Consider the following 26,222-nt stretch of genomic DNA (forward strand, 5'->3'; position numbering starts at 1 on the left):
AGCGAATTAAAACGCAGCGGCTGCGCTGGCTAGGCCATGTTATGCGAATGAGAGATGATGCTGCGGCCAAGAAAGTGTTTCTATCGGAACTCGCTTATGGAAGCAGAGGTATAGGGCGGCCCCCACTCCGTTGGAAGGACCAGGTGGAAAACGAATTAAACTCCCTTGGTGTGACCAATTGGCGCCGGTTGGCGGAGCGAAGGAGTGACTGGCGCGCCTTGTTGGACGGCCATAACCGTTTAGATGGTTAAGCGCCAATTAGGTAAGTAATATGTTCAGCATGACATTCAATGTTGTTCTAAGAGCTGATACCGAGCAGCGCCGTCCGTTGCACTGACGCTAGCATTTTGGTGGTGCTCGCCGTGTCAAGTGCATTCCACAAGGCCAGCATCCCATAGAGCAGAATCGGTTTGACTACCATCTGATGAAGCTAGTGCACTACTCCTGGCGGAAGCCACCATCCACCTAACCTTATTTATTCGATGATATAGAGAGTAATAGGGGAAAAATAGTCCACTTTTCAAATGTAGAGCATGAGGTACACTAGTATCTATATATTTGGAAAGTCCGTTTTATACTAAATCTGCTCGGAAACTACTAATTTTTTTTGTGGTCAAATTTGTCAAGAGTTAGTAATTTGGTTTTATTTGAGGAAAAGCACATTTTCTATGTGTAAATATCTTAACTCACGTTCTTGCTAAATCCAGAATGTAAGCTTAAGGAGAAAGTAAGCGGTAGTATTATTTGGAAGTGTTATGTTATATGGGGAATATAGAATGTAAGTGTGAGCGTGGTATGTGGGAATGCTATGCTGAATGGAGGAATGCTGAATGTACGCTTAGGTGTAGTCACTACACTGTGCCGTAATGTGGGAAAAATGAGCACGTTAAAGTTGACATGAGGGAAATGGCTAGTTATCGGTGAGTTATTGGTTAGTTGTAGTTGTGTTAGCGACGAGGTATAAACGAGTCATTGAGGTGTTATAAAATTGCTATAGATAGCCATAGTATCGAATTTTAGTCCAAAAGTTATCGATATATTGTCAAACAGTTTTTGACTTAATAACGCAAATTTATCGAATAGTTATTAGAGTATTACTAGTTGATTACCGGCGTGCTATGAAAAAGTAATCGATATACTTTCGGAAAGGTATTGATTAGTTATCGGTTAGGTATCAAAAAGTTATCAATTTGTTTTCAGAAAGTTATTGTATTGTTATTAAAACTTTATTGATTTCTGCTCGGAGTGTTACTAGTTTGTAATCGGCGTGTTATAGTTTTGTTATTGTAGACTTATCGATTTATTATGAAACAGATACCGATAAAATAATATTAAGAAATAATATAAAATCGATAACGCATCTAGAAAAACCGGAAGAGAAAATAGAGTTTCAAGAAGAAGAATTTGAGAGAGTGGAGGAAATGTGGTTGTCGATAGTGAGAGGTTGTTTAAGAGGCTGGTCGTGAGGTATAGAGAAGAAAGAAAACATTGGAGAGATGAGAAGAGAAGTAGAACATTAAGAAGCAGTTAAAGAGACAGAGAGAGGGTGAACGCAAGGAAAGTGAGCACAGAAAAAGGATAAAGAGAGCGGTAGATCGAAAGAGTGTAGAAAGGAACAATACTGATGGCTGGGAAGAGGAAGAATGAAATAGAAAACGAACAAGGTGACCGGGAGAAAAGCTAAGAAGATAAGGAAGAGTTGGATGGAGAACAAATAGCAAAAGCAAATATTCTACAATTGTTTGGAAACTGTTTTATATAAGAATAAATGGTCGCAAAGAGGCTGAGGGCTTCAGATTAGAATTGAAGGGATTATTTATTGCAATAGAAAAGTTTTATAGCTCCACAGCTTCTCCATCCCGATTGTCAACATCACCTTCGCCGCACGTATCCTGTTACAAATATTAATTAACATGTTTAGTATGAGAGCGCGATGGTCTAGAATGATCTATGTGGTCATGTTAAATCGGTCTCGAGTTGGTCGGGTTAGTACTTTAATGCTGCTTGTCATCAGAACGTACAGGATCTATGTCCGGCAAAGGATCACCAACATCGCTAGCACTTTGAAAAACTTTCGGGTAAGTATTTTTATCGCTACAAGAAGAAGAAGAAGAGGATCTGGGATTAAGATATTCTTCACAGAAATACACAGATTTGAAGTGAGTGTTGCAGTGAAGGTGGGGAAAGAAGAATGGAAATTTTTAAAAGGAATATATGGAGAAAGAGGGAATCGAAGTAAATGTGTACATATTTGAAAGCCAAACCTCAAGTCCCACAAAGTCTTCGGGGTATATTGCTTTATATATTTGCATCACATTTTGATGGGAAACGTTGAAGGCATGTTGTGCAGGGATGCAAGCTGAGATTGCGCCTATGCAAACTCAATATACAAAAATTTTAACAGTGTGGTCCCTCCTAACCATTTCTTATAGGGAACAAAGTTTATATGTGAAATCTTTGACCTATATATTACTTTTTGAAAGCATAAGAGAAAATCGTTTATTTGATTTGTAAGGACCACCCTAAAGTACATATTTGGAAGTATATTTGAAATTACTTGTATATGTATGTATGTATGTGCTTCACTCTCAAGTCAGTCATGCGACATCACGTGCATGTCAATTACTTAGTCGATGTTAAAGCCACAAACTGTGCAGGTGTTAAGTTTGGAATAAAAGTGCGGTTGGCATAAATTTTAAGTGCGAATGTAAAGGAATGAAGTTCGCATTAAATATTGGTTGGCAAATTGGCAATGTTACTGCGGATGAGCGTTTGCGTGTACAACAACAACATGATCGCAAGAAACAGCGTTTGTGGCGGCGAAAGAAGGACAATTGCAAAAAACGAAAGAGGTGTGGGAGTATGAATATGATGATCCTAGATTGTGTATAAAGATGGTATTACATTATGTAGGTGCTACATTTGTGTAACTTTAGATATATGTATATATTTAGCAGCCTGTATTTAAGTCATAGAAATTACTGCATAAAGGGAGTTTTGTGTGTTAGATGTCATGACGATTTCAAACCCTATTTTTGGTTAATTTGTCTACCATTTTGTTTATATTCAGTTGCGGTCAAAATCTTAGCAGTGCTTTAGGTACCTAAATTGTATGTGAGTCGCTTTTTACAACAGGCATACTTACCTCGGTTATACTACCCGCGGTGGGAGAAGGTACGGAACAAACGTTGCCTTTACTCCCAGCCCCTTACAAACCAAAAATAGTAGGAAAGTGAAGTCTTTAAAGAAATTGTTATCAAGAACTGCACTTTCAACCCCTTTGTTATGTTCAAAAATTTTTACTTAAGTATGAGCTATGATAAACAGTTTGGGAAGTTTACGCATTCGTGTGTTGTTTCCATCTTCTTCTTTGCAGTTGGTTGGAAGCTGTCCTGGTGAAGTTTCCACTAGCTCTGGGTTAATAACTTTGTGATCGTTGTATGTGTAGACGTTACTGATGGACTAGAAAACGTGATATCTAGAACGAAGCTTCTATTGCCACTGTAGAATGTATATTTCCCTGGTTCATTTAGAAGTTCTAGCCTTAGGGGAGTAAGACTTTCGAGAAAAACTTTACCTCTATCTTTAGTTCTACTACTATCACACACAGTTTACCATGCATTGAACTATCCACATACTATAAGCGGGTTTTTACCCTGTGCTTCTATGGTCATCCGTGTATAAATGGGAAAATCCGCCAAACTTTGGTTTTTTTGGAGAAAACATTTTTCTTTTGAAACATGGTATCACGCAAATATCTTTTTGTTAGGAGCATTGAGGGGTAAATTGGAGCTATAGTGCAGCGCCGTTACCCGTCTTACATAATGCCTCAAAAAGATATAGTCAAAAGATCGAGCAAAATATATATAAATTGAGGTCGCAATGTTAAATATACTGTAACGAATGTTAGCAGCACTGAGCGATGCTATCGTCTCTAAGCCGATGCTAAGCAGTGACGTGAATGCACATCAATAATTCAATCATTATGTATCTACATAAACGAAACAATAACTGCGTCTACATATATGTACCATGTACGTATACGAGCAGCGAAGAGTCAATGCACAAACACATGCATATATCTTATCTGAGTTGTCACAAGAGAGAGCAATAATTTGTGCACGTAGTTGTGGCTGGCGATTTTGTAGCCGAAACTAACTAGTAACTTCTGGAAATAGAAGAGCCTAGATGTATGCAGCGTAAACCAGGTGTCGGCAAAAATGTTGTGTAGATGTATTAGTGAGAGCGCTTTGATCGTACGAACCAATTGATTTACTGATCATTCGCTTGTTAGACTGCAACGGCTAAGCACGCAATAAATAATAAATTATTGATGCGCATAATGGCAAGCGAATATTTTATGTTGAACAACGCCTTTGGGCAAATTCAATGCGTTTTATGCTACAAAACATTTTTGAGGAGAAAAAGCATTTATTTTTAGAAAAAATAAAAGGATGGTTGCCCAATATGCAATTCTCTGGCAAAAAAAGGCAAAACCAAATTAAAGACATTAATGACGGTTTAGACGGTTAAGCGCCAATTAAGTAAGTAAGTAAACTAAAGACTGAATTATCTTCTTTAATAAGTTTTAAACTGGCGAAGAAAGGTAGACCGTTCACTGACGGTAAATTTATTAAAGACTTAATTATAAAAGTTTTTGATAAACTAAGTATAAACATAGACTTTTTAGAATTATTTTTAGTATTATTTTCAAATAAAATTTACAGTTTCTCTATTAGATCCTGTTGCATTTTTTCATATTAAATTAATTCATATTAAGAAAATATATTTACGTAAATACGTGCATATATTTTCGCTGCGCAACTAGCGATACCAACGCTCGATGTTGACACCCCAATTGTGTATTGCAGACTGAAGCATTCACTAAAGAAAGAACGCAGGCTATCTGTGTGAGTTGCTCATCATCTTAAGATGTATGAAACGCCGATGTCTGGCGTAAACTATAAAAGTGGCGCAGGCGAGTAAGAAGTAATTCTGTTTGATTTGAGTTGTCAAGCAGTTTGATTAAGACGATATCTAGCGAGCAATAGCAGTGTTATTTTGAATATTAGAGTTTCATTTGAGCTGTCAATCAGTTTGGTTATTAAGCAAGCTATTCGTTGCAAAGTACAAGTGTTATTGTGAAGTACTTGAACAAAGGCCATTTTGCATTATTACAAATTGAAGTTATTTATTCAACAGTTTAGTGATTCGAACTTAGCAGAGGATTGCAAATAAGAGGATTTGCAGCAAATTCGTTACAATTGGTGTCAGAAGAGGAATTGTTGAATAAATTCCAAAGGACAACAAGGACATGGCAAAGTTCAGTGAATTGAAGATCCAGCAACTAAAGAAGGAGTTGGAGACCCGTAGATTGAATACAAGCGGCGTTAAACTTGAACTTCAGGCACGGCTACGAGAGGCAATGGAAGCAGAAGGAATTGATGTGGAAGAGCATGTCTTTCATCTTGATGGCGAGGAGACAACAAAAATTGAAGAGAAAAACGAAACATCGCAAACGGTTACCAGCACAGACTTGAACGTTATATTGGCTGCAATATCTGCACAAACGTCGACAGTAACATCGAAAATTGAAGCACAAGAAACACGTATTTCAGGAATGTCGACACAAATTTCTTCACAACTGGAATCGCAGGAAACCCGTATAACATCCAAGATGGAAACGCAATTCGAAGAACAGAAGACATATATGGCATCCCAACTGGAATCGCAGGAGACACGCATAACATCAAAGATGGAAGAACAAGAGGAGCGCTTATCATTGCAGGTGGCACAAATGTCTTCACAGTTAGAAGCACAGGAAGCAAAGGTAATATCAAAGCTGTAAGCGCAGGATGCAAAAATCGCTCAATTTCAGGCAGAAGTCGATGATTTGAAGGGTCGTATGGAGCAGTTACAATTAAATCGTCCAGCAGTTTCAGCGAGTAATCCAAAGGTAAAAACACCATCCTTTGACGGTTCTGTTCCTTTCCAGGTCTTTAAGCTACAGTTTGAGAAGACCGCAGCAGTGAACAACTGGAATGTGGAAGATAAAGTTGCCGCACTCTTCGTAGCATTGAAAGGACCAGCTGCCGAAATCTTACAGACTATTCCAGAGTACGAACGGAACAGTTATGACACATTGATGGCTGCTGTAGAACGGCGATACGGAAGCGAACACAGGAAACAGATATTTCAAATAGAATTGCAAAACCGCTACCAAAAAGCTAACGAGACTTTGCAGGAGTTTGCTTCTGACATTGAAAGATTGGGTCAAATTGCAAATGCGGATGCACCCGTGGAATACACGGAAAGGGTAAAAATCCAGAGCTTCATAAATGGCATACGAGATGTGGAAACGAAGCGGGCTACATATGCGAATCCAAACCCAACATTCGCAGAAACGGTGTCACAAGCCTTGATTCAGGAAACAGCGTCGCTTCTGTGTAAGCCAGTTTTCAAAGCACGCCGTGTGGAAGTAGCAAGGCCAGAGTGGGTAGACGCAATATTGGAGGCGCTGAAAGGATCGCAAAAGCGGAGTGAAAAAGTTATCAAATGCTTCAAATGTGGGAAGTCCGGTCACATTGCACGTCATTGCGATCTTGGCCTTAATAGTTCCAACAATGTGGGTGGGCGTAAACGCAAAGCTGGAGGAGATGAGCAAGAGCGAGTAAGAGGTAGAGAGCTAGATCCTGCTATTGAATGCCCTGTGATATCTGTGTCGCAAATTGGTAGAAGATCGAGCAGTCTTACCGTCAGAGGGATTGTGGATGGCAAAGAACGAGTACTGACTGTAGATATGGGAGCATCTCATTCCTTGATCCGACCTGACTTGGTCAACAGGAGAGTAAAACCGTTACCTGGAGCAAAGTTGCGTACGGTCACTGGCGAGTATAACCAAGTTCAGGGAGAAGTGATATGTGAAGTATTGATTGGGAAGGTCATGGTTCTACACAAATTTGTTGTGTCGGAGATTGTTGATGAAGTTATATTGGGAGTGGATTTCTTGGTTGACCATGACATCAAGATCGATATGCAGAGAAGGGTGATGCGTTATGAGAACCAAGATGTGCCACTTAACTTTAGTTTGGAAAAAGGGTTCAGCAGTAATCGGGTACTGGTGGAGAAGACTCGACGAAGGCCACGAAATTCAAAGGTAAAGGTTGATGGAACAAATGGGCCAAACAAATCAAAGCCGAAGGTACCTGTGAGCGAAACACTGGCATTGAAAAGCCCTAACGGACGTACTAAAACGAAGAAAGAATGCAAGGGTGGTTTCAAGCCAAGGCACACTACTGTTGTGAAGCGTCGGAACGATACTGATTATGCAAAGCAAATCCGTCCAGCGCAAGCTCTGCGAAGTAGTTCTTCATTGGCCGAGCAACAGAGTGCGAGGGAACGATCCAAAATAATGAGTAGTAAGATGGAACACAGGTACGACAAGGAAAATAATTCGGAAGGTTTCCGGGAGGGAGATTTGGTACTGCTATACAACCCTCACCGGCGGAAAGGTGTTCCATCTAAATATCGGTGCATTTGGGAGTACAGAGTTGTGAAGACGATCAGTGATGTCATCTGCCGCATACAAGCGATTGGGAAATCACGAAATAGAAGAGTGGTACATTTGGCGATGCTAGCAGCGTTTAGATCGAGAGATCTAAGCAGTGACGTGAATGCACATCCATAATTCAATCATTATGTATCTACATAAACGAAACAATAACTGCGTCTACATATATGTACCATGTACGTATACGAGCAGCGAAGAGTCAATGCACAAACACATGCATATATCTTATCTGATTTGTCACAAGAGAGAGCAATAATTTGTGCACGTAGTTGTGGCTGGCGATTTTGTAGCCGAAACTAACTAGTAACTTCTGGAAATAGAAGAGCCTAGATGTATGCAGCGTAAACTATAAAAGTGGCGCAGGCGAGTAAGAAGTAATTCAGTTTGATTTGAGTTGTCAAGCAGTTTGATTAAGCAATCAGTTTGGTTATTAAGCAAGCTATTCGTTGCAAAGTACAAGTGTTATTGTGAAGTACTTGAATAAAGGCCATTTTGCATTATTACAAATTGGAGGTTTAGTGATTCGAACTTAGCAGAGGATTGCAAATAAGAGAATTTGCAGCAAATTCGTTACAATACATTTATTTCAAAACTTCTGTACCGATTATATCGAAATTTTAACAAAATATGGAGATATATGCAGCTGTTAGGTATGTAAAAGTTTTTTGATACACGAGACCCGGTTTTGTAGATATCGGTAGAAATATAAAACCGAATAACTGCCAAATAATTTTTACTGCAAAGTTTGCAACACATTTATTTTAACACATTTCTACCGATTCTTTTGAAACTTTAAAAACGTATAGATATGCGAACGAAGTATGTTTAGGTAAAAAAGTTTTAATACCCGAGATCCGATTTTGGAGATATTGATAAAAATATAAATCCGGAAAACCTTAATTTTTTTTACTTATTTAAACACTTCTTAACCGATTGTGTTGAAATTTTATCAGGATGTACATATCTATGTGGGATATATTTAGGTAAAATTTTGTTGATACCCGAAACCCGGTTTTAGAGATATCGGAAAAAATATGAAACCGAGTAACCGTCAAATATTTTTTACTGCAAAGTTTGCAACCCATTTATTTTAACACCTTTCCATCGATTATTTTGAAACTTTAAAAACGTATAGATATGTGAACGAAGTATATTTAGGTAAAAAAGTTTTAATACCCGAGATCCGGTTTTGGAGATATTGATAAAAATATAAACCCGGAAAACCTTACATTTTTTACTTATTTAAACACTTCTTAACCGATTTTGTTGAAATTTTATCAGGATGTACATATCTATATGGGGTATATTTAGGTAAAATATTGTTGATACCCGAAACCCGGTTTTAGAGATATCGCTAATAATATGAAACCGGGTAACCGTCAAATATTTCATACCCGTTTGTTAATTTTTCTCTACACCACATTAGTATACCATCAGTTGCCTCATCTTGAAATATTCGCTCAAGGGAAGTTATTGATGCTTGTACATGGGGCAAATATACGAAATTTTCGCAAAAAATTGGCAATCGTCAAAAAGAGTAGAAACATTTTTTTTTTCTTTTTTAAATTTTTGTACCAAATTTTTGTTTCTTTTCATTTACTTTTAAATAAAACCTGGTTTAAAAAAAAAAATTTTTTTTTGCACTTTTTGACGATTGCCAATTTTTGTCCGAGATTTCGTATATTTGCCCCATGTACAAACATGAATAACTTTCCTTGCATGAATATTCCAAGATGAGGCAATTGATGGTATACTGCTGTGGTGTAGAGAAAAAATTAACAAATGGGTATGAAGGGATAAAACTAAAATTGTAGCTATGCCCACGAAAAAACATGCTCCTGAAAAAAATTTACGCAACCAAGTGCTTCCACTTTTCTCCTTCTACGTTCAAAACTGAAAGGGGCACATTGAATTTGAAGCCCGAGGTATTTTTAGTCCCTGATAGTCTATTATCTTGCATAATCCAAATTTCAATACTCAGTTGCCTCAAAAAGCTATAGGCAAAAAACTGTCAATATTGAAAGTGACAAAAAAAAGTATCGCTACTTTGATTGATGTTAGTTTTGAGTATTGGAGGGGCACATTAATTTTGCTCATAGCTCTCAAAAACAACATTCAGTTTAAATTCCATAGCGTTTCAGCGATGCCTCAAAATTTTATCGAAAAAATTTAAAAAAATCAATGGTATCGCTTGAAAAAGTGTAAAAATCGACGTTTTTTACGTTCGAAGTTCTGCAAAAACCTACTATCAACTTTCTTGATTTTTAAGATCATCAGATCGGATAGTGGAAAGGTTAAGCTTAATGCCCTTGTACTTTTTTCTGGCCTTAAGTTTTTTTGCCAGTGTGTAAAACCCGAGTATCCAAAAAAGTAAAAGTTTTGGGGATTTGCCCATATGTATGTATGGCTACGTATGTATGAATGTTGGTATGTACGTATGTATTTCAACATCATTTACAGCCAAAATACCACAAGTTCTAACGCAGTATGTGGATTGATTTTGCCGAAGAGTACCCGCAAAACTCTACTAATTAAGCATACCTGCACTGAGTTTATCGCAAAGTTGGATTTGTTGCATATGCAAATAGATAAACCGCCAAGTAAGTGAACATTTAACACAACTTAATTATAATTGTTGAATTTGGTTAAAGTTTCATAATTCCAAATACTTATTTATCCAGGCAAAATATTTAAGAGAAATTCCATGAATTACTAAACTTTAACCTATTCGCGCAGCCTTTTGAGGTAAACTCGCACACATTTTTTTCTTATTTTTGTTACAGAAGTTTTGGCAAAATCTGTGAAGGAAAATTTTCTACACGATGGTACTTTTCATCAAGCTGTTGGTAAAGGTAAACAAGAAAACATTTAATTAACAAATTGCCGAAATTCCAGAAACAATTTTTCCGCGTTGATATGCCTGCCAAAACTTTGTGATTTCATATGACTTGGGTTTGTGAAAAGGCCATGTGCAGTTTTTAAAAGCATCGGTGATGGTACAAGTGCTTAGTGAAGATTTTGGGGGGCTATTCTTCGTGAAAGTATTAAGACTCCAATTACTATGCAGTGCTCCATTAGCGAAATGGGAATTAGTGTTCGAAAGTAAAGTGAGATGTATGCCTCTCGTATATTATTTTTCACGTCTTACTATTAATTTATTTAGTATCTACTCCAGTAAACGGCGGTTGCATACCGATATATGGCACCCCTGTCTTAAACGACTACTGAAATTCAGGAGCCCAATATAGGCCAAAGTGAAACTGTAAAAGTACAAATTTACACCTACCAGCTTGCGAGATCCATATGAAACTGGTACCTTGGGTTATAGTGTATATGTACATATGCGCAGCCCCAGTGTTGCTGAAAACGGCCCTACGTGGTGTGGCTGTGGTTATGCCCAAGATAGTCTGATAGGTACGATCAATGAGCTCGTGTTTCCGTCTCAATGAAAGCGTGCTCAATAAGTTTGTGTTTCCGTCTTTCTTCAAGGAAAGCTGTTTTTCTACAGCGGCAAAGAACCTTTATGCCCCTATTACGGTTAACAACTCAACTTAGTTTGGTATTACGAATTACAACTTATTTCAGTTGAAGTTTAATTGAGTCGCCAACCTAAGAAAGTGACGATTTGACAGACAAATGAACAGCTGATCAATTTGTGGCGGAAATCTAAGCATTTGCAAAAGTGATTTTGTTATTAAAAGCAAAACGGATGTTATATGAAATCTGTTTTATAATGGCGAAAATGTTGGTGACTGATATGTCGCGAATACGAAAAACATTCGCGTGATCATTCCAATCCCTTGGAACTACCAAGCACCAAGTAATAAAATGTTCAAGTGACAAATGATGAGCTTCAAATGAAGTTATTTTGCAGATTTGAAAGGACGCATTTTGCTCATTACTAAACATAATTAAGGACCATTTCCGCAAACGCGTTCGAGGGAAGGCTTTACCGCTGTTTTAAAATTATGCGCCACACTCAGATTCCTTGCTGATGGTAGACCAAAAATGCTGTGGAAATGATTTTGGTGTTGGACTGGTTTTAAATATTATTGAGGAGCATATTTGTGCGAATTAGATTAAAACCCAAACAGCAAAAATTGAATTTTACTCTAAAACAGGATTCCCAGGAGTAGTGATTAATATCAATGGGACTCACTTTAGCATAATTTCACCTATTTTGGCTGCATCCGAACTGCGACCATCGCGTCCAACTTCGGAATGTCGCTCCATAAATTAAAAAAGTTATTCAATGTTATCCTTCGTTTAAACGTTGTTTTTTCTATAAATGTGTACAAAATTGTTAATTATTTATTTAATAATTTGGGAAAAATTTAAACAACGTGACATCAGGACGGACAAGGCGACAGCTGTTTCGATTATACCTTATAAATATTTTCAAAGCCTTTTCTCCCGAGAGTGGGAGTCGAACCCGCACTCCTACGATAGTTGAAATGGTTACAAATGCATTCAGCTACGTCATGCCTAGTTGTTGTAAAGTTTTTCCCAATAGCATTCTTTCGCATATATTATCTTCCATACATCATGTACTTCGTATGTAGTTATGTGTTGAAGTTATGCATGTTTGTAAGGCGGTTTCATAGAAACTTGGTTTTTATTGCCGTTTTTGTTCTATTTATAGAACTACAACGAATTAACCAAATGTTGATTATTGTTTGATTAAAAAAGGTATAATAACCGGCTTTAAATTTTTTTTTTTTTTGTAACGTTTTATGAGCCCGTGCACCATCTAACTCTTCTCAAAGGTTGTATCAAAAGACGCGATTCTATCTCCTCTTTTAGGATTCGATAGCGGAAAATAAAAATTTTATTTCTGTCGACAAATATTTACAAAAGCCCACAAAATCAGTTGTAAGATTTTGACATTTTTGACAACTACACCAACAAAATGTTGTAAACGGTAATGCCACAAAAAGTTGTTAGACTAGACAACTCAACCGAAATTTTTTTTTAACAGGTTGAGTTGTAATGTGTAATACCAAATTGCAAAATTTCAACCCAACCAGAGTTGAGTTGTAAACGGTAATATTGGCATTAATTTTGATATCGGATTGAAGACTTAATGAAGTTCAATATTCGACCTATGCACGAGGTTTTTGTGTTCACTTATCTGATCTTCGCTTATTCACCCTTACTACTATTGGTAAAATATGCACAGGACGAAACTGGAGATTCATTAAAATTACAATTCCTAAAAGGCTGTATGTGAACTTTACTGTCTTTTTGTATAATGTTACTCATACGCCATTGCAAACAACTGCTCTATGCCCCTATTACCGTTTACAAATCAACTTAGTTGGGTTGTAATTAAAGCTCAACTTTAAGACAACTCAACTCCTGTTTAGTATTACGAATTACAACTTATTTCAGTTGAAGTTGAATTGATGTTGCCAACCTAAAAAAGTGATGATTTGACAGATAAATGAACAGCTGATCAACTTGTGGCGAAAATTCAAGCATTTGCAAAAGTGATTTTTTAATTAATAAAAAAATGGATATCAATTAAATATAAAATTTATTTTATAACGACGAAAATTTTGGTGATACAATTGACATGTCGCGAAAACGGAAATAATTCGCATGATCACTCCAATCCCTTGGAACTACCAAGCACCAAGTAAGAAAACGTTTAAGTGACAAATGATGAGCTTCTAATGAAGTTATTTTGCAGATTTGTAAGTTATTTTCGGTTAAGTAAGGAGGAATATTGCTCAAAGGACTTTAAAACTACACTCCTTGCTGACGGCAGCTATCAAAAATGCTGTGTTGGACTGGACAACATCTTCAGTTAACAAAGAGGTTTTAGATATTGAGGAGCATATTTGTGCGAAGTGGATTAAAACCCTTTTGACTCCAGAGCAAAGCGCTACAAAAACCGCATTTTACTCTAAAACAGGATTGCCAGGAGTAGTGGGTAGTATCGATGGGGCTCACGTTCGCATAATTTCACCTAATTTGGCTGCATCGAACTGTACAAAATTGCTGATTATAAAGATTGTTTAAATGAATTTAAAAAAGGTTTAATACTCGCTATCCATTTTTTTTTAATTTTTTTCCGGCAACGTTTTACATGAAGGTGCCTCATCTAATTTTTTTCAAAAAGTATCAAAGGCGGTATCAAAAGACACGTTTCGGCATCCGTTTTAAGAATCCGAAAGCGGAAATTAAACATTTTATTTCTATCGAAAGATATATACAAAAGCCCATAAAATGGCCGCGAGAGGGTCCGAAATATGAGGCCCGATCCACATTTTTTTTGCACAGAACACCTTTCTGCGTTTTGTTAAAATAACCCTGGTTGGGTCCAACATCTTTCTGCATTGGTGTGTACAAAAAATCTGGCAAAATACAACAACCGCATGAAAACTTGAAACGAAATGATATGACAGAAATAAGATTTTTAATTTTTGCTTTCGGATTATAAAAACGGAGGTCGAAACGTTTCTTTTGATACCAACTTTGAAAATTTTTGTTAAAAATTAGGTGGTGAACCGTCTTGTAAAACGTTAACTTTTTTCAAAACAACTTCAAAATTGTATGAGACAACTGCTAGTCATCAGTTGTCAGATTTTGATGACTTTGACAACTACACCAACACAATATTGTAAACGATAATGCCACAAAAAGTTGTAAAACTATACAACTTCAACTGAAATTTTTTTTGACAGTTTGAGTTGTAATCTGTAATACCAAATTGCAAAATTTCAACTGAAACAGAGTTGAGTTGTAAACGGTAATAGGGGCATCAAGCTTAGTATGCTAAGACTCCTTACACATTTACAAGTGTGTGTCATATATATATTGTAATTTATTCTCTTATGATAGTTTAAAATAGGAAACAACTTTCTATGGCCTAGTTATGAAGTCCACAGAAAGATGACGGTTTTCCGTGGACGGCTTTTTCGGGTGCTGAAGTTGGCTTTCGCTTGGCGGGAGATGACTTTGCTGTTCAGTTGCCTGCCTGGTCCATAGTCGCTTTTATTGCTGATGTTGTTAGTTGTGTTAATGCAGGTTCCCAAATAAATGAAGTCTTTTAACTTTTTCGAAATCATGGCTGCCAACAATAGCTTCGTTGCCAATATGAAAATGCGCTAATTCTTTGTTCGATGACAGCGTGTGATTCGTTGTGTCCTCATTCACCATGGAGCCATTGCAAACCCATTATTTTCGCTTCTTTTTACAATCTGGAGTTAGCAGGACTTCAGGTCGATGATATCAATGTTATCAATATATGTCAGTGATTGCATGCTATTATAGAATTTTGTTCCAGAGCGTTTAAGTTCTGCAGTTCGTTTAATTTTCTCCAGCATGAAATTAAAGAAATCGCATGTTGATCACCTTGTCCGAAAAATCGTTTGGTTTCGAGCGGCTGGGAGAGGAAAGAATTCCAAGTCAACTGAGCTGATGGTGTTGCTTAACGACATTTTGCACAACCGTAAATTTTTGCGGGGAAACCAAGTTCAGACATAGCGGCATAAAGGCAGATCCATTTCGTGCTATCGAAGGCGGCTTTAAAATAAACGGAGAGGTGATGTATGTCAAATCTTTTTTTTTTGTGTTTTTTTTTCCAAAATTTGGCGCATAGTGAAAATCTAGTCGATGGCTGGTTAACCAGGTCTGAAACCACACTGATAAGGTTCAATCAGCCGATTAACTGTGGGCTACAATCTTTCGTAGAAACCACTTGACAGGATCTTATATGCGATATTAAGAAGGCTGCTTCTGTGATAGTTGGTGCACTTTGCAGGATCCCCCTTTTTGTGAACTGAGCAAAGAACACTAAGATTCCAATCGGTGGGCATGCATTCGTCCGACCATATTTTGCAAAGAAGCTAATGCATTCGCATAAACGAACTCCACTCCACCGCAGGCAGTTCATAAGTGCTGTCGGCTTTGTTGTATTTCAATCTGGTTATTGGACTCTGTCATAATCGGGTGGGGTGACATTTATTCCATCATCATCGATTGCGGAATCGGGTTCATCATTCCTGTGATGTATGCATACTTATTTGCTAATGCTTATCAATTTATTATCTACATTTAGTGATGCTATCCGCCATAATGCCAGTAAAAGGACTAACTTCATCACATCCTAGACATTTATCATTTTCTTGGACAAATATACGAACTTTATATTCTATAATATTTATAATATCTATATTAGTAGATTTAGGACTGACACTGTCCAGAGTACTACTTAAACCAATCAATTTCAATAGTGTGGGTAAGTATACTTAAAAACAACTAAAATGAAGAAAAAGCGAAATGAAAGAATTGATAGCAAAGTCAATTACGGTCATGTAAATGTGCACCCGTAATGTAACCCAATCCAATGTGGCTAAACAATATATTGAAGGTGTGCATTTGATACTTGACAGCTATCGGTTCTAACTTTTTTATACTCAGCTGAGCAGAACTCACAGAGTATATTAACTTTGTTCGCATAACGGTAATCCGTAACGGCATAAACTAATCGAGATAGATATAGACTTCTATATATCAAAATGATCTGGGAGAAAAAAGAAACTCATTTAGCCATGTCCGTCCGGCCGTCCGTCTGTCCGTCCGTCTGTAAACACGATAACTTCAGTAAATTTTGAGGTATCTTGATGAAATTTGGTATGTAGGTTCCTGGGCGCTCATCTCAGATCGCTATTAAAAATGAACGAAATCGGAAAATTTTGAAAAACCGAAAAGGTGCGACAATTCATTACCAAAAAAAAATTTTCGACAATGGGCGTGGCACCGCCCACTTTTATAAGAAGGTAATTTAAAAGTTTTGCAAGCTGTAATTTGGCTGTCGCTGGAGATATCAGGATGAAATTTGGTAAGCACGTTACTCCTATTACTATATGTGTGCTAAATAAAAATTAGCGAAATCGGATAACGAACACGCCCACTTTTAAAAAAATTTTTGTTTAAAGTCAAATTTTAACAAAAAATATCTTTACAGTATAAAAGTAAATTATGTCAACATTGGACTCCAGTAATGATATGGTTCAACAAAATACAAAGATAAAAGAACATTTAAAAATGGGCATAACTCCGCCCTTTTTCATTTAAATCGTCTACAATACTTTTAATGCCATAAGTCGAACAAAATCCTTGTGAAATTTGGTAGGGACATAGATTCTATGACGATAACTGTTTTCTGTGAAAATGGGCGAAATCGGTTGAAACCACGCCCAGTTTTTATACACAGTCGACCGTCTGCCCTTCCGCTCGGCCGTTAACATGATAACTTGGTAAAAAACTATACATCTTAATCTTAGTTCACGTACTTATATGAAGTCACTTTATCTTGGTATAAAATATGGCCGAAATTCGACTATGAACACGCCCACTTTTCCGATATCGAAAATTACGAAAAATGAAAAAAATGCCATAATTCTGTACCAAATATGAAACAAGAGATGAAACATGGTAATTGGATTGGTTTTTTGACGTAAAATATTACTTTAGAAAAAACTTTGTAAAATGGGTGTGACACCTACCATATTAAGTATAAGAAAATGAAAAAGTTCTGCAGCGCGAAATCAAAAACCCTTGGAATTTTGGCAGGAATACTGTTCGTGGTATGACATATATAACAAGTAAGGAAGGTTAAGTTCGGGTGTAACCGAACATTACATACTCAGTTGAGAGCTAAGGTGACAACATAAGGGAAAATAACCATGTAGGAAAATGAACCGAGGGAAACCCTGGAATGTGTTTGTATGACATGTGTATCAAATGAAAGGCATTAAAGAGTATTTTATGAGGGAGTCGGCCATCGTTCTATAGATGGACGCCTTTTCGAGATATCGCCGTAAAGATGGACCAGGGGTGACCCTAGAATTTGTTTGCACAATATGGGCATCAAACGAAAGGTGTTAATGGGTATTTTAAAAGGGAGTGGGCCTTAGTTCTATAGGTGGACGCCGTTTCGAGATATCGCCATAAAGGTGGGCCAGGGGTGACTCTAGAATTCGTTTGTGCAATATGGGTATCAAACGAAAGGAGTTAATGAGTATTTTAAGAGGGAGTGGGCCTTAGTTCTATAGGTGGGCGCATTTTCGAGGTATCGCAATAAAGGTGGACCAGGGGTGACTCTAGACTTTGTTTGTACGATATGGGTATCAAATGAAAGGTGTTAATGAGTATTTTTAAAAGGGAGTGGGCCTTCGTTTTATAGGTGTTCGCCTTTTCGAGATATCGCCATAAAGGTGGACCAGGGGTGACTTTAGAATTTGTTTGTATGATATGGATATCAAATGAAAGGTGTTAATGATTATTTTAAAAGGGCGTGGGGCTTAGCTCTATAGGTGGACCCCTTTTCGAGATATCGCCATAAAGGTGGGCCAGGGGTGACTCTAGAATTCGTTTGTGCAATATGGGTATCAAACGAAAGGAGTTAATGGGTATTTTAAGAGGGGTGGGCCTTAGTTCTATAGGTGGACGCCTTTTCGAGATATCGCCATAAAGATGGACCAGGTGTGACTCTAGAATGCGTTTGTTCGATATGGGTATCAAATGAAAGATGTTAATGAGTATTTTAAAAGGGAGTAATCCTTAGTTCCATAGGTGGACGCCGTTTCGAGATATCGCCATAAAGGTGGGCCAGGGGTGACTCTAGAATTCGTTTGTGCAATATGGGTATCAAATGAAAGGAGTTAATGAGTATTTTAAGAGGGAGTGGGCCTTTCTGGACCAGGGGTGACTCTAGACTTTGTTTGTACCATATGGGTATCAAGTGAAAGGTGTTAATGAGTATATTTAAAAGGGAGTGGGCCTTCGTTCTATAGGTGTTCGCCTTTTCGAAATATCGCCATAAAGGTGAACCAGGGGTGACTCTAGAATGAGTTTGTACGATATGGGTATCAAATTAAAGGTATTAATGAGAGTTTTAAAAGGGAGTGGTGGTAGTTGTATATGTGAAGGCGTTTTCCAGATATCGACCAAAGTGTGGACCAGGGTGACCCAGAACATGATCTGTTGGATACCGCTAATTTGTTTATATATGTAATACCTGCCAAGATTTTAAGGGTTTTATATTTCGCCCTGCAGAACTTTTTCATTTTCTTCTACTTAATATGGTAGGTGTCACAACAATTTTATAAAGTTTTTTCTAAAGTTATATTTCGCGTCAATAAAACAATCCTTACCTTACCATGTTTCATCCCTTTTTTCGTATTTGGTATAGAATTATGGCTATGGATATCGAAAAAGTGGGCGTGGTTATAGTCGGATTTCGTTCATTTTTCATACCAAGATAAAGTGGGTTCAGATAAATACGTGAACTGAGTTTAGTAAAGATATATCGATTGTTGCTCAAGTTATCGTGTTAACGGCCATGCGGAAGGACAGACGGAGGACTGTGTATTAAAAACTGGGCGTGGCATTAACCGATTTCGCCCATTTTCACAGAAAACAGTTAGCGCCATAAAATCTATGCCCCTACCAAATTTCAAAAGGATTGGTTAATTTTTGTTCGACTTATGGCGTTAAAAGTATCCTAGACAAATTAAATGAAAAAGGGCGGAGCCACGCCCATTTTTAAATTTTCTTTTATTTTTGTATTTTGTTGCACCATATCATTACTGGAGTTGAATCTTGACATACTTTACTTATATACTGTAAAGATATTAAATTTTTTGTTAAAATTTTACTTTAAAAAAATTTTTTTTTAAAAGTGGGCGTGGTCCTTCTCCGATTTTGCTAATTTTTATTAAGCGTACATACAGTAATAAGAGTAACGTTCCTGCTAAATTTCATCATGATATCTTCAACGACTGCCAAATTACAGCTTGCAAAAGTTTTAAATTACCTTCTTTTAAAAGTGGGCGGTGCCACGCCCATTGTCCAAAATTTTACTAATTTTCTATTTTGTGTCATAAGTTCAACTCATCTACCAAGTTTCGTCGCTTTATCGGTCTTTTGTAATGGATTATCGCATTTTTTCGGTTTTTCGAAATTTTCGATATCGAAAAAGTGGGCGTGGTTATAGTCCGATATCGTTCATTTTAAATAGCGATCTGAGATGAGTGCTCAGGAACCTACATACCAAATTTCATCAAGATACCTCAAAATTTACTCAAGTTATCGTGTTAACGGACGGACGGACGGACGGACGGACATGGCTCAATCAAATTTTTTTTCGATCCTGATTATTTTGATATATGGAAGTCTATATCTATCTCGATTCCTTTATATATGTACAACCAACCGTTATCCAATCAAACTTAATATACTCTGTGAGCTCTGCTCAACTGAGTATAAATTAATTAGCGGTACCCGACAGAAGATGTTCTGGGCCACCCTGGTCCACATTTTGGTCGATATCTCGAAAACGCCTTCACATATACAACTAAGGGCTACTCCCTTTTAAAACCCTCATTAATACTTTTAATTTGATACCCATATCGTACAAACACAATTTAGAGTCTCCCCTGGTCCACACTACGTTTTAAATAATCATTAACATCTTTCATTTGATACACATGTCATACAAACACATTCAAGGGTTACCCTAGGTTCATTTTGCTAAATGGTGATTTTCCAAAGCTCTCAGCTGAGTATGTAAAGTTCGGTTACACCCGAACTTAGCTTTCCTTACTTGTTTACTCTTGTGTTTTCCTTGAACGTACATAACAAATAAGAAAACTTAAACGATTTTGTTTGCAATAACTTTGTGTCTATAGCATCTCACTAACTTTATTACAAAAACATTTATCTTTGTCATGTCGGCACTTTTACAAACTTTTCATTTATTTGTCGACCTGACCTTCAAATGGCTGTGGCCCTAAATAATTCAACGTCGGTTGGATTATCTGCTTTTAACGTGCATACATACTCATACATATAAACAAACACATACCGTTATTGGGATCACATCTAGAGCCGGTGATATTTCGTGTGTCGATTGTTATTGTTTGCATCAACGCCATTGCATTGGCACGGAAATGGCCAGCTTTAATGCTGTATTGGTATGAGATTGAGTCTGATTTGCCAGTGCATTTAACGGAAATGGAAAAGGGTCGACTGGCTCATAGAATAAATACGGTGGCATTTGTTGCAATGATGTTGTCACTTGGTAAGTCGTTTAAGTATTTTAGTGCTCATTTTATATGAATGTGGGATAATGAAAGTTTATTTTTGGAGCGGTAATATTTTTAGACAGGAATTTAAACTCATACGATAGGCGGAAGCATTCGATTACACTATTGTATTTGAAACAGAAAAGGGTTAAAAAATTGTAAACACTTCATTTATATAAACGGTACAAATTGCTACTTGAAATGTGTTCTTAAACACAGACATATTGTTGATGAAGTTTGGTTTCTAAGAAGAGAGGAATGTAAAGTACCTAGAACCTACCAAATTATTTTCCAGGTTTTAGTATTATTATTACTTCATGTAAGTATTGTTTCCAACAAAACCGTTTAACTTAAATTTATTTTTTAATTATTTTACTTTCAAGTGTTTATTCTTTATATAATTGCCTATTCTTTCTCACTCTATTTAGTTCATTTAGTGAGTTATTATTACAAGGACTCTTCCTTGACAATTTGCTACAATCTAAGTCCTCAATACATAATCCTTCCAAAGACTTTACTCGACTCTGCGCTACGTATGCTTGTCCCTCCTCAAACTTCAAAATATTTTGATGTCACTTCTACCGGACTTATATAATATTTGTTCCAAATATGAGCCAAATCGACAATCATAGTACGCTTTCTATTCATGTATGTGTTTTGTGTTCCAAATATGGACCAAAACGGCCACAAATACGATTTTTTTTTGAATATCTCGATCCTTGCGCCACCTAGTGGCGATTTTTTCACAGGCCGTTTTCTATTCATGTATGTATTATGTGTTCCGGATATGAGCCAAATCGGACCACAAATACGATTTTTTTGAATATCTCGATCCTTGCGCCACCTAGCAGCGCTTTTTTCATAGGTCTATTTCTATTCTTGTATGCATTATGTGTTCCAAATATGAGCCCAATCGGACTACAAATACGATTTTTTTTTGAATATCTCGATCCTTGCGCCACTTAGCGGCGATTTTTTTTTGGGTCACTTTCTATTCTTGTATGCATTATGTGTTCCAAATATGAGCCAAATTGGACCACAAATACGATGTTTTGAAATATTACGATCCATGCGCCACCTATCTGAGTTTTTTTCTTATTATTGCATTGTCATCGTGTTCTGAACTATATTCCAAGTTTCAAGCTTGTAGCTTATCAGGAAGTTACTTAAATTTCAATTACAAAATTCGTGCCGGCGTGCCAGCCAGCCAGCTAACCAGCCTGCCTGTCAAGTGAGGCTAAATAAAACTGTTAAAAAATACCAAGCAACATAAGCTGACCACTGTCAAGCGAATGCAATGGGCTTTGTCTTCTTTTAGCCCATTCAAGTCAGTCAGGACCGAATGGAAACTATCTCTGTCTATTAAAGTAGGGAATAAACCTTATAGCCAAAGCCTAATCCAACCTATTTAAGACATCTCTACTGCTCGGCTACATTCCAATCAAGTGGAGAGATGCTAAGGTAGTATTAATACCAAAATCAGGGAAAGCGAGCAATGGCCACCGTCGTGTCGACCAATTAGCCGCAGTTCGTTTCTTCTAATGCTTTGAAGTGAACTTTGGTTCCGCGTATTAGGGAGGTCTACTTAAACAAACTCACTCTATGAAGGACTCAATTTGTCTGTCCGTCATAAAAATCTACTGATACGGCTTTAATATCCTCACGGAAAGGATTGAAAAGGCTTTGGAGTTTATGAATATAGCCATCTGCGCTTTTACTCACATCTCAGTGGCTTTCGATAACACTAAACATCAAGCTATGACTGGCAAGGACCATGCCAAAGAAAAGAAAAATCAGTAAGATGGACAACTAAGAAAATTGTTGCTACTAAGAGTGCCTTTAAGGGGGTGTAACTTCTCCTCTCTTGTTCACCTTAATTAAAGATGACCAAATGTATGCAGATATCTTAGTAATGTGAATTACAGGAATACACGAGAAAATAATATACAAAAAATAACTAGGGTTTTTTGCGTGCACTCGAATCTATGGCAAAACATGGGGACTATCTCCCACAGTGGTATACTGGAAATTTAATCATTTTGTGCAGCCAATTGTCAGTTCTTAATTCTGTCTTTTGTTTTGTAGCTGAGAGCCACGCAAAGAAAAGCAATAACATAATTAAGCAAACAGCATTAACTGGTTCGTAGTGGCATAACGGGTGCCATGAGAACGTCAATTGCTGATGCAATTTGTAGAGAAAGAGGATTCACTTGCTGCACTAAGACCTCAAAATATCGGAAACATGGCGGGACATATGAAGGTTATAAGAAAATTGACATAAAATCCCATATTGCAACTACGTCATGCCATAGCCTCAGAATAACCCGGAACCTTGAGGTGTCCATTGTGGGCACAACCCTTTGGGAAACATAGTATCTTTATATTGACCCTGAATTTGAGTCCCAGTTCACGGTTGGAACTGTAAGCAATCGATATCAATGGAATGCTATCCCACTATGTTTGAGGTAGAAATCTGTGCAGTAGAAGTTTGCGGTAGAAAATGTGCCCGGAGAGGCTTATCATCGAGAAGTATCCTTATTGTGCCAGACATCGAGGCGGCATTGTGTGCCTTTTCAGTTTTACACAACTGCTTCTAAGCTAGCGGGTGGATGCGTTGGAGTCCTTTATTATCTGAGAGCCAGAAAATGTTTTATAGGGACGGGCGACTAGCCATAAAGGACATCTAGGTAGGGAAAAGACAGACTACTTAACCTAGCAACATTCTATAATCCAGGGGCCGTCTGTAGACTCACAGAGGCGAACAATAGGGATACTATAAGTAACTGGGAAACAAGACAACACTGGATTGAATTCGCAGGACAAAGACCAACCAAATTGGTTATACTCCCAGCAAAGAGAGTATCAGCCAAATTCATTATTCTCAACAAAAAGGACCCACAAAATCGTAATGGGTACTATACGGGAGACTGAATTCTACGATTTCATCGTAGTAAGTTCATTCTCTCCGATACACGATCTTGTCGCGTTTGTAGACCGAAGGATGACACGTCGGCTTGCATTTTCAAAGAATGCGTCGCTTCAACATCGGAGAGAATCTTCCGTCTTCGTGTCGCGACTATTAATCTCCGCGTCATTCGGAGTTAAAAGCCTGAGGAAATACATAGGTACAATAAAAGCGTCCACATACCAATCCATATATCTAAATAAAGGTCACACTCGAAGTCGAGCTTATGGTCCCTTTCTTGTGTTTACTTGGGTTGTGTTATGGTAAGATCCATATTTTTATCGTCAAAATACACTGGCTAACAACAAAAAGTTGGAATAACTCAATCTGCTGCAGTATTTCAAAAGGAAAGCTTAATTCCTAATTACAATATTTAAGTTATTTGACTGCTTTGTGTGAGATATTATTAGAGATAGGTTAGGTTAGGTGGTAGCTGCCCTTAAAAGGAAAGCTCAATTTAACAACACGAAGGTCCGTTGCGATACCACATACAACAAAAATAACGGTAACTTAGATCTAGCTTCTTAGAGAATCATTGGGTAGCCACGATAACTCCGAATGATACTGGTCTCAACTTTGGATAAATCCTCGAGAGATCCAAGTGAGTCGCGACCGAAGTACTTTCGCCTAGTTCTGGCAAAAGCTGGGAAATCAAGCATAAAGTGATTTGGTGCTTCCACCTCATCATCCTCCATACAGCTGCAGCAGGATTGAGTTTCCAATATATTGAGACGTACCGCATGGATACCCATGGGAAAGTGCCCAGTCAAAACCCCAATGACCATTGATAGGTGACCCTTAGTGACCCCAATTAATTCAGCAGACCTCCTGCCATCCACTTTCGGGCAGAAAGATCTTGCTACCCTGCAAGACGTGGTGTCCGCCCAACGTTTGCTGAGCTGACTCGAGGCCCAGCTATGGGGCAGCAATCCACAGGTCGCCAGTGGAACTCCAAAATCCCTACAGTCATCATCTGGTTCAGTTGTGCCGATGCGGGACAAGAGATCCGCTTGAGGGATATCATTATGGCCCGGGACCCAGATAATCTTAATTGTAAAATAATTCGATGCAATTGCAAGCGAGGTCAGGCACTCCCAGACCACCCTCGATCGCACTGTAGTTGAGCTCAAGGCCTTGATGGCCGCTTGGCTATCAGAGTAGATGTTATATCCCTAACTGTAGTAGCACTGTTAAGTTAACCGGTCCCATGCCCCAGCTAATTCCTCTTCCCCACTCCTCTCTCGGTGGAATGACTGGGGAGAAGGTTGTATATGGAGAAGTTATGGGCATACATTGGTCCGTTCTGTCCGGGATAAAGTCGAAACTGGTAAGAAGGCTAGAGTGTCCGAAGTCAAAAAGCCCATAGCCCATATCAAGAAGCCTGACCAACGACCGGCCCGCGGCCGCCTTTCTTTAGGTGTTGTTCTGAGAGCACCACTGATACCGATCAGCGCCGTCCGTTGCACTGACACTAACATTTTTGAGGTACTCGCCATGTCCAGTTCTTTCCACTAGACCAGCACCCCATGTAGCAGAATCGGTTTGACCACCATCTCATAAAGCCAGTGTACAACTCCTGGCGGGAGTCCCCATCTCTTTCCGATTACCCCTCTGTAGCAGTACAAGGCAACTGCGGCCTTCCTGGCGCTATTTTCCACATTGGGTCTCTAGGACAGTTTCTTGTCAAAAACAATCCCCAAATATCAGAAAGTACCAACGGTACCCCTCCAATCGAGGGAGTTCTGAAATCGGGCATCTTATATCTCCTTGTAAAAAGAACCAATTCCGTTTTCACGGGTTAACCGCCAATCGACATTATTCAGCCCACCTAGCCACAGTAACCAGGTAGCCCTGCAGGACATCACGCAGGGTGTGCCCAGAAATTTGCTTCCGACTAAGATAGTGAGGACATCTGCATAGGCAACTACCCGACAACCATTGGATTCCAGCTCCACAAGGAGCTCGTTGACTACCACAACCCAGAGCAGAGGAGATAGGACACCCCCCTGTGGCGTGCCACTGCACACCTTCCTCTCAATTATGGCTCCTCCCCTCACCGCTGCTACAATTCTGCCGCATAGAAGTTTGGTAATAAATTCAACCAGAGCCGCCTCGACTCCTAAAGCCACCAGAACTTTTTCCATTGCCCCCGGTAAGACATTGATAAAAGCCCCCTCGATGTCTAGAAAGGCGCCCAGATCAAATTTTTGTATTCTAGGGACCCCTCTATTTGTTCGATTGTAAAGAATGGGGAGCCGTTTCCGTCGATCTGCCCTTGCAGCACGCATGCTGTGAAGCCGACAGTAACCCCCGAGGTATCCTTTTCCGTACGCACAAACGTCTTAAGAAGAAATGACGAGAGACTGATTGGCCTGAAATCCTTAGGTGATACATGAGAGCTTCTGCCGGCCTTCCTAATGAAGATGACCCTAGCCGTGTCCAAGACTTCGGGATATACATAGTTAAGCTTGAGACAGTTAGTGTAGATGCTGGCCAACCAGCGGCAAGAAACCCATAAAGGCTTTTGAAGTTGGCCAGGAATGATTCCATGCGGGCCAGGAGACTTATAGGGCTTGAACGACCACCCCAT

The 26,222-nt window shown here is 38.3% G+C and overlaps 1 protein-coding gene across 1 annotated transcript in view; it reads left to right on the forward strand.

The window, feature by feature from the left end:
- The first annotated feature begins 2,671 nt into the window (after positions 1 to 2,671).
- Gr64f (Gustatory receptor 64f) overlaps positions 2,672 to 26,222 on the forward strand; it is a 28,914-nt gene continuing 5,363 nt past the window's right edge. Inside the window, exons 1-5 of the mRNA XM_067787297.1 lie at positions 2,672 to 2,852; positions 10,031 to 10,170; positions 10,354 to 10,422; positions 15,636 to 15,815; positions 20,469 to 20,663. Coding sequence (XP_067643398.1) covers positions 2,716 to 2,852; positions 10,031 to 10,170; positions 10,354 to 10,422; positions 15,636 to 15,815; positions 20,469 to 20,663 — 721 coding nt within the window. The 5' untranslated portion in view covers positions 2,672 to 2,715. The remainder of the gene's footprint in view (positions 2,853 to 10,030; positions 10,171 to 10,353; positions 10,423 to 15,635; positions 15,816 to 20,468; positions 20,664 to 26,222) is intronic.

This window comes from Eurosta solidaginis, chromosome 5, assembly GCF_040869045.1.
Source record: "Eurosta solidaginis isolate ZX-2024a chromosome 5, ASM4086904v1, whole genome shotgun sequence".
NCBI classification, from domain to species: Eukaryota; Metazoa; Arthropoda; class Insecta; order Diptera; family Tephritidae; genus Eurosta; species Eurosta solidaginis.